Source organism: Glycine soja, chromosome 14, assembly GCF_004193775.1.
Source record: "Glycine soja cultivar W05 chromosome 14, ASM419377v2, whole genome shotgun sequence".
NCBI classification, from domain to species: domain Eukaryota; kingdom Viridiplantae; phylum Streptophyta; class Magnoliopsida; order Fabales; family Fabaceae; genus Glycine; species Glycine soja.
The window spans coordinates 3,165,792-3,175,486 of NC_041015.1; the positions used below are offsets into that span (position 1 = coordinate 3,165,792).

General features: G+C 29.1%; 1 protein-coding gene and 1 non-coding gene across 2 annotated transcripts; both read left to right on the plus strand.

Moving 5' to 3' along the window:
• Positions 1-1,460: 1,460 nt before the first annotated feature.
• On the plus strand, positions 1,461-6,238 carry LOC114384907 (leucine-rich repeat protein 1-like). The gene is made up of 6 exons (XM_028344739.1): positions 1,461-1,945; positions 2,866-2,937; positions 3,927-4,070; positions 5,039-5,110; positions 5,215-5,286; positions 5,921-6,238. Exons 1-6 carry the CDS (start codon positions 1,722-1,724, stop codon positions 5,991-5,993), a joined length of 657 nt encoding a protein of 218 aa, XP_028200540.1. The 5' UTR covers positions 1,461-1,721; the 3' UTR covers positions 5,994-6,238.
• A 1,414-nt stretch (positions 6,239-7,652) lies between these two features.
• On the plus strand, positions 7,653-7,736 carry TRNAL-CAA. Its single transcript has one exon. It is a non-coding gene; the product is annotated as a tRNA-Leu (tRNA).
• The last annotated feature ends 1,959 nt before the right edge of the window (positions 7,737-9,695 follow it).

A 9,695-nucleotide genomic window follows, 5' to 3' on the forward strand; every position in this document is an offset into this window, starting at 1 on the left:
ATGATTGTATTATGTAAAAGTTTTATGTTTATTTTCTCTTTATATACATCAACAAATTTAAAGTTTTGTTAAGATGTTATTTATTTAATATCTTTGAAAAAAATCAATAAACACAGTTTTTTTTACAATAACGTCATCTAAAAATGTAAAGTAAGAGATTTTTTTTATTATTATCAATTCATTAGTTTTTAGAGAAACAATTATTCTTTCCCTCTCTTTAGTGCGTGACACCCGCTGAATAAGTACAGAAAATTGTCGAAAAAGTGAATATTAGAAGTCCAAGAGACCAACAGACGAAAAAATAAATATTTTTCGTTTAGTTCACCATCTTTCCAAAACCTTTGAAGGGACCCAGATTCAAAGCTAGTTTCATTTAAATAAAAATAATATTAATAAGAAAAAAACAAAGATAATGTAAAAATAGAATTATGGTAGTATAGTAAATATTTTTATACTGTGATATAATTATATTACATGTGTGTATATATAGTAATAATAATAATGTATAATAATTATTTTAAAAACTATATCTAACAGTTTTTTTAATATACTTAGTAGTACAAAAATATTATATTAACAACATATAAAAAATAAACTAATCAAAATCAGTGTAAAAAAATCAATTGGAACTTTTTTAAAAATGAAATTGAGAAATAAAAAATGTCTGAACTAGTACAAATTTAATAATTTTAAAAATTTAAATAAAATGTACTTAACCGTACATCTAATTACAAATAATTATATATATTTTTTGCTAATTTTGATAAGAACTGTTTTATGATTCAACTGTTTTTTTTTTTTTTTAGTTTATGATTCGGCTCTTTAAAATTAAAGGAAGATAAAATAAAGTAATTTTATTTATTAATAAAAATAATAATGACTATTTTAGTATATTTGCAATCTTTAATGTATGTATATATAAAATATAAAATTAATTGTATCAATGAAGTAGAGAATCACATTTCGATTTTTTATCTTCTTCTAAACATGTGTCTATATTTAGGACTATTTGACAGAATTTTGTGTGGAATTGTTTTTTGAAATAAATATATGAAAAAACATAATATTAATTTATGAAATTGTAGTAGTTTTTTTTATTTTGAAATTACTTATTTATTATTTCTCGAAAGTAATTTCTTCTCTTTAAAAAATCAAAATATTCAATAAAAAATATTTTGGATTAATTGAAGGTATAAAAACTCATTTGAGAAACTTAATACTTCATTTATTTTAAAATAACAGTAATCCTAAATTATTTTATACAAATTAAAAAATAAAAAATATTAATTTTATAAAATCAATCTTACATTATGATTAATTTATTTATAAATTTTATCATTTATTATTAATATTATAAGGATATAAATAATAAAAAACTTAATTAATTAATGTTAAGGAATATAATTTTTTTTCTTTTATATATAACAATTATAATGGAAGGAAGATTATAAAAATGAAGCGAGGGCGAGCATGCCATGTTTTACTGCTCTGTGTTATTCCCAAAGCCGATACTTCCTTTTCAAGTCTTTTCTCTCTCTCTCTCTCTATAATAAGATTCTTCCCTCTCCCTTCTCTCTCTCTCTCTAGAACTTCGTCCTCCCTCTGCTTCTTTCTTTCTTAGTTGCAGCGCGATTGCTGCATCGTCCTCCAATAAGAGCTCGCTGCTAGTGAACCCTAACACGGCGGCAACGAGAGGTGTTCGGTTGAAGCTCAGATCAGCGATGGCAGCAGCAACCCGCACTTCTCTGCGGTTCCTCCTCTCAGTCTCCGTAACCCTAACTCTCGCTCACCTCGCCGCCTCAAATTCCGAAGGCGACGCTCTCTACACGCTGAAACGGAGCCTCTCGGACCCTGACAACGTTCTCCAGAGCTGGGATCCCACTCTCGTTAGCCCCTGTACTTGGTTCCACGTCACCTGCAACCAGGACAACCGAGTCACTCGAGTGTATGCATCCTCTCTCTCTCTCTCTCTCTCTCTCTCTCTCTCTCTGTGATTTGTTGCTTTCTTTATTGTTACTATCTGTTACTTTAATTTATTTATATTACTGCTATCAGTTTTATTATTACACGGTTAATTTATTTATACTACTGCTGTCAGTTTTATTATTAAGCGGTGCTTGCTGATTTTAGATTTTTAGCGAGTTTTGTTATTTTGTTAATTGCTTTATGAAATTGAAGGATCCTCCTAGAGGTTGCGGGATTCATCAAATTACATGCCATTAAAAGTTGTCTTTAGATACTTTCTTACCTGTTTGCTGCTTATGTTCTCCATCATTGGGATTCTTTTTCGTGTATTTTAAATTAGATGTTTGATTTTCTGGACGGGGGATTATTGTTGCCTATGATACGATACATTGATACGATATGTGTATAGATACATAGAGTAAATAGTCATATATGGAAATTTTGTTGATTTCTGATTGATTGACAATAATACAAAAATTGAAATTCAACTCATGCAGTTATTTTAAAAAATATGTAGGATGTAATATGTGTGAGACACATATCTAGATATGCATAAAAAATTTAAAATATGCAAGTGAAATTCATGTTTCTGTATTACACTGTATACAGGCTTCTATCAGTTCAATGTCTCATATATAGCTATATTAGATTTTCATTTCTTTTTTTAAAGGCTTGGATACTTCATAGTTCACATATTTGTATTGGTGAATTATATATGAGTATTGGATCCGGAAATGTATCAGATAGGATGCATGAAGAAAATGAAAGTATGGGTTCTTCATAGATTGTTGCCGTTAGTTTAATTGGTAATAGTGAAATGCTAACTAAAATGTGTTGGATTGACTGAATCTGTTAATACTCTCTCCATGTTTATGGTGATAATTATGATGTTTTCTACAGGGATCTTGGTAACTCTAACCTATCTGGACATTTGGTACCTGAACTTGGGAAGCTGGAGCATCTACAGTATCTGTATGTTTTCTAACTTTGCTTTATATTTTTTTTCCCAATATTGTGAGTTTGTAAGTCTGTTAAATGTGCCCTTATGATGCATTTACACAATACATGTATCAGGCATGATACTCATCTGATACGACAATACGGTTATCCTAAAAATGTATCAGATATGGTACGTTAAGATACCTACGAACAAAATAAAAATTGTAAACCATTGTCATCATTTCTGTTGTCAAATTGGAATAAAGAGGACTTTTAAGTTTGTTATCTATGCTCTTATGATGCATAGATACAATACTTGTATCAAATGCAAAACATATCCGATATGGCAATACAATTAGTAAATATCTGATACATAAAATATATCAGATACAATACGTGAAAGATGAATATCTAGAATGGTAGATATGTACAAAAATTCATAGAACATAATAAACATCTGATAGATAAAATATATCAGATACAATATGTGAAAGATGAATATCTAGAATTGTAGATATGTATAAAAATTCATAGAACATAATAAACATATAATTGCAAATCCAAATTAAGAGCACACTTCTTGGACATTACTATGAACAAAATAAAAACTATAAAGCATTGTCATCATAAAACATTTTCTATTGTCTATAAGTAGGAATAATATCAATCTCATTCCTCTCTTGATCATCCATAAAGAGGACAATTTCCATTTTTTGCTTCATTAAGGGACAATGCTTCTATGTTTCTATATTATGTTTGAAATTTGATATGTAGCTATATTAGATTAGATTTTCATGAATTTTTTTAAAAGGCTTGGATATTTCATGGATATGTATTGGTGAAGTATCCAAGAGTATTGGTTTCGGATTTGTATGAAAGTATAAGACAGTGTTTCATATTGTGCTCATATTATTACTAAAATGATTGATCGATTGGTATTTTCTGTGGCTCTCTTATTGTTGTGAACTATAGAATTTTATACCTGTTAGTGTTTAATGTGGTTTTCTTTTCATTGGATGTAGTGAGTTGTACAAAAACAACATTCAAGGAACTATTCCTCCAGAACTTGGAAACCTGAAGAGTCTAGTTAGCTTGGACTTGTACAACAACAACATATCAGGCACCATCCCACCTTCATTGGGGAAATTGAAGAATCTTGTCTTTTTGTAAGTATGTTTAATAACATATTAAGCTTGACTGGACAGATCTGTGGCATTTGCTTTCCCTTCTTTCATTTGAGTTTCTTACAAGACTTTGAATGATGCAGGCGAAGTACAAGAACCTTTGGATAGCAACTTATCGACATTGGTGTTTTTCAGTTATACATTTTATATTAAGTTTGGGCATGGATAATTTTGGGTTGTGCTTGGTGTTAAGATGTTGATTGTAGGGCATATATTGATGTTAAGACAGAGAAATTATGACAGTAGATATGAAATGAATTGCTTTCAAAATCACATGCTCAAACCCAAATATAAACCTCATTCATAGGAGGAAATATCAACAGAGTGTTTTAGTTTAAAGGAAATAAAATAATTTACTATCATATCCTTAAAATAATAGACAAATGAAGCCATTATGTAAAGCATAATTTTGTCCAATCAGTGTGAACAATTTCTCCCCTTAAATCCCCCCACCATAATTGAGTGAAAGAGTGATTCTACTATTCTAGTTCGACTCATTCTGATTAAATTGAGATGACTTCAGTCCCAACATTCAGTGGTGTGATTCAATCTAAACAAACTAAATAACGTAAAAGTTCTATCTAAAAATTTCAATGGACCATGTCTAAGCACAATTCAATATCCTTCATAAATCAAACCTCTAGTCAGTGAATGACCCATTGAAAGCTATTTACCTTTTTTAGGTGATAAAATACTTCAATCTGGCTTTTAGCTTTCCCAGAGTCTGAAATTTATTCAACCAAACCTGGAAGCTAAGTGACAATTTAAAATAACATTAATAAATATTAATCTGATTTAGTAATCCCATTTTGAAGTGTTGGAAGCTGTTAGTGTTTCAATATGATATGGTGTAACTTACCAGTTTCTTAACTGATGAGAGTTTTGATTATTATTTTGTGGAATAAATATTCAGCACTTTCATGATTCTCTCAGCTGTGTTTTCTTTGCAGACGACTCAATGACAACCGACTAACTGGCCCGATCCCCAAGGAACTTGCTGCTGTTTCAAGCCTTAAAGTAGTGTAAGTAACAATCTTGTCTTTATATGTTGATCATGATAAAATTATTTGGTGGTATCGTGAAGATGTGTGCTTTCAAAGAGCCTAAACATTCACTTTATTTTCAGGGATGTCTCCAATAATGATTTATGTGGTACAATTCCTACCTCCGGGCCATTCGAGCATATTCCATTGAATAAGTAATTTCTTCTTAACTCTAAGCATGTAGCTTTCTTCTTATTCTCCATGTGGTGCTATTTATGTCTGCTTTCATTTGAGTCTTCTTTTCTTTTCTCCTGCACCTTTTTATAATATTGTTCCTTCCTTTTCTTTTTCTTTTTTTGTTGAGGGAGGGAAGGGGGGTAATGATGAGAAATTTAGTGACCTTCTCTGATAAATGCTTCTATATCACCCTTGCAATTTTTATTGCTTAATGGTTAAGATGTTGTGGGTGTCCAGTTCACATCATATTTATGGAGGTCCTGTTAAATTGTGATGATAATATTTCATTGTTATTTGTTGTTGTGTGTGATGATGACACAAAGTGTATGTGACAGGCAATTTCCAATTGTTTCATGGGATAGTAGGAATTGACACAGCTTTTGGGAGGCTTCCCTGTTACAATGTATTTGTGATGGCAGGGAATTTGATTGCATTTTATTGTCCTATACAGTTAATTATAGTTGGTCTTCCTGCATTTTTCAGTTGCACTGATTCTGTAATTATTTAATTTTGCCTTCTAGATTTTAGCTTGAAAATATTTTCTGCTATCTGGTTATCTTTCTTCTTTCCTGTTACTTGTTGAATAAGCGTTGTTTTGTTTCAATGCTGTAGCTTTGAGAATAATCCTCGTTTGGAAGGTCCAGAGTTGTTGGGACTTGTAAGTTATGACACAAACTGCTCGTGAATAACGTGATGTGGTAGGATCTCAATCTGCGTTGAATTATATATATGTATTACCTCATAGTGTAATGGGCAGTGGTAAATGTAATCTCTGGTATATGTAAATTTACATACTGAAGGGCATTGGAATTTGTAACAATATTATGATCTGACAATGATGTTAAGACTTGAATATCTATTGATGTAATACTAAAAAAAAAATCGACTTGGTCACTCACTGATAAAATATTTGTGACGTATTGCTCTCCATTCCATGTTATTTGTTTCTTTGTCAATAATGCAAGTGTTTATCGTCGTGGTATTCACTTCACATATGTAACTTTTGCTTGGTGTCACTGAATATCGTGTGCAAGGAGATAAAAATTCTTTAAAGATGGTTTTACCCCTCGTGAATTGACGGGTAACAAACTGGTTCAAGTTATTTTTTTATCCGTAAGAATTAAATAAAGGTCAGGAGATTTACAACAATTTTTGCATTTTTCTTCAACCAAGTGGAGCTTAATACAAATTGATTCAAGTTATTAAGAATATATCTCTTGTTCAATTTAAAAGGTGACACTTATCAAGTAAAGGATGCAATGAAAATGGCAAACAAGACCCACAAATAGGAGTCTTGTGTTACCTTTTGATGGTTCGAGTTATCCACTCGAAATTTTAAATATCATTTTAAACAGCACTGGATGTGTAATAATTAATTTTAGGGGAATGGTTTACTGGTTTTCAAATTAATTGGCGTTACCTTCTGAATATACTGTCGGCTTCAATTGGCAATTAACTAGGGAACAAATAAGCTCATTTTTTTTTTGGCTAGAGTATTTGTATAGTTTCCTTTTCAAACAACTCACCATTAGAGTACTCGCGGTTAAAATTCGTCGTCGGAAAATTTGGAGCATTTGCTGTTCTATTTGTATCAGCCTTGAATCAATCACGTCATTAAAGAAAGACCGTAGCTTTAAGACATAATTGCAACATGTCACTTGTTAACTAAAAAAGAGATCCATATTTTATTTGGTTATGAATTGGTTAAATTGAAGATAAAAGTTAACAAGTGCAGTGAATAAGAAACATAAAGTATAGGTTTTTATTGTGGGGCAAAAAAATGTGCATTCAATGACCTTTTTTAAATTTTTTTATGATTTATATAATAAATATTTTTATTTCTTAATTAATGTTCTAAGGATGCTGATTAACAAGACCCTTAATCGAAAATGTCAGTCTTTTTGGTGCTTCTTTTTATTCATCGCTTTTCTCACTGATTTTCCATTTTTGTCAAATGTATGCTCGGGTACTTATTTATTTATTTATTTATAAATCATGTTATGATCTTCAAATAGAACTGGTTTCACATGAGCACAACAAAAATTCAATGTGAATCAAACAATTGTAGGGCGGAATACTAGATTTTTAATTATACAATTCTACACGTGATTCAATCTATATTTATAAGTTAAAGAAAACTAATTTCTATACTTTTTTGCAGATTTTTATTCAATTACAATAATTTATGCTTTCAATGTCATAAAATAATTACAATTTATAACTAAGCACATATTTAAAATAGTTTAATTTGATTTAAAAAAATAAAGAACATTTCAGAAAACTTTTGTTGTTTAAATAAAATAGAGTTATAAATTATGTTTTACGCACTCACATTTCAACAAGCGTCAGGATGGCCGAGTGGTCTAAGGCGCCAGACTCAAGTTCTGGTCCTCGTGAGAGGGCGTGGGTTCAAATCCCACTTCTGACATTTTTTTGTCTCTTTTTCGTTTTTAAGTCATTCCAATTCCAATTCATGAGCAGTTAATATAATTTGGCGATAGTTCCATGGCCAGTAACGATAAATATGCATCACAATCATAATCTTTCTTTTAATCACAACATCAATTCCATCATATGTTCGGTATCAATAAATTTAGGCTGAAATTATAACTCGATTACAAGAGATTAATCTTCAACCGGTAATAAATGACCAATGGACATGGACTTCTTTGCCTTAATAGTTAGGGATTGAGATGCTCTATTTTTTGGGTATATATTATTATGCTGACTTTGTATAGTATTAGTACAATACTCTTTGCCTTCCAAAAAGCTATGAAATTTACCTGTGCTGCTAAATAATTATAAAGTGTAATGACTAGGTACATAAGTGTAAAAACACTGATAATTACTAATAAAAAAACTGTTATATATGATTTTTATAGAAATTATTGAAGTTAAAAAATTTATTATACTATATATATATATATATATATATATATATAGTGTTTATAATTAAATAATGATGTAAGTGTATAACCTCACCCAGCTTTTTTAATTATTGTTGAAGTTTAATGGCTAAGCTTTTAATTGCATTATAATATTAATACTTTTGAAAATTAGTTTTGGAATAGAATAAAACACCAATTTCATTTATAAAGTATTGTTTTCTTTTTTGTTGCAATTCTAAAGTATATTATCTCGTATGTTTGAAAAAATATTTCAATTGATTTTTAGTTTTTTTTATTAGTAAATTTTAATATTTTTTTAAATGTTATTTAAAGTAACTTTTTTTAAATGTTAATTTCTAGTTTTTAATTATATATATATATATATATATATATATATTATTTTTATCTTTTGATATATTTATTCAATTTCCTAATTATTATTTTTATATAAATCATAATTTTATTATCTTTTCTGTTATTTTATAATTTTGAACTACTTTAACCATTAATCTTATGGAATACTAACTTTTTAATTAATTTTACTGAATATAATCATACTCTTGACCTTAATAAAATATATAAACAATATTCCATGCTACCAAAAAAATATAAATAATCTTTTAAGTATTAGAAATCATATTATACAACCCGTCAAGTATTGATCTTTCAAATTAAGTTCTGAATGTTAGTAAAATATATCAATGCATAAAGTAAATTAATGGACGAATTATTTATATAATTTTATTACTTTAAAGACCATTTAGAAGCTGAGAAAGTAATAGTTGAGAGAGCATATTGATAGTTTACTCTTATGAAATATATATAATATATTTTAGAAACTAAATTATCGAATATCGACCAATTAATGTTCTCCCTTCTTAATTTGAAACAAGTAAATTGTGTTTGGTTAATAGCTTTTCATTAAAGCTACTATTTGTAGATTCTGCATTTTTTTTTTCTGGTTTATGACTCGATGCACATATTTTACGTATATCCAAATATTTCTAATTTTTAAGCTTGAAGAGAGAAATTTTATTCTCTTTAACTCTTCATCCGTGTTTCTATAAGTGGTGGAATATTGTGAAGTTAGTAAAGATGATTATACTATATAAAAATTGATAATAAAAAATAAACATATTACTTAAGAAGCAATCTTCAATTGAGAAGAAAAAAAAGAATTGATCTTGAATTGTTCCCTCCAACGAAATTGTTCCATCATGTACAAACTTTATACAGACAAACTCGAGTATTGTGGGCCTAAGCCTTGCCAATACAACAAGCAGTACCAGACGCAAACTGGGCTGAAAACTACCATTCTTGACAAAAAAACAAAAAAACAAACAACAAAATGGCCATTGTAGTGGGTCCGTAGGTAGAAAATAACGATTGCAATTGAACTCTCTGAGCGATAAATAACAAACAATTTTATACAAAATGACGACTAGTAGCCAAGAAAAATTATTTCACATACAAAAGACGTTGGTAATTTATTTATTTTA

Bases quoted from the DNA above. Each gene is read 5' to 3' on its own strand.
- LOC114384907 (XM_028344739.1), top strand. From the start codon at position 1,722: ATGGCAGCAGCAACCCGCACTTCTCTGCGGTTCCTCCTCTCAGTCTCC. The intron at 1,946-2,865 runs GTATGCATCCTC...TGTTTTCTACAG, and splicing joins GACAACCGAGTCACTCGAGT to GGATCTTGGTAACTCTAACC. The intron at 5,111-5,214 runs GTAAGTAACAAT...CTTTATTTTCAG, and splicing joins GTTTCAAGCCTTAAAGTAGT to GGATGTCTCCAATAATGATT.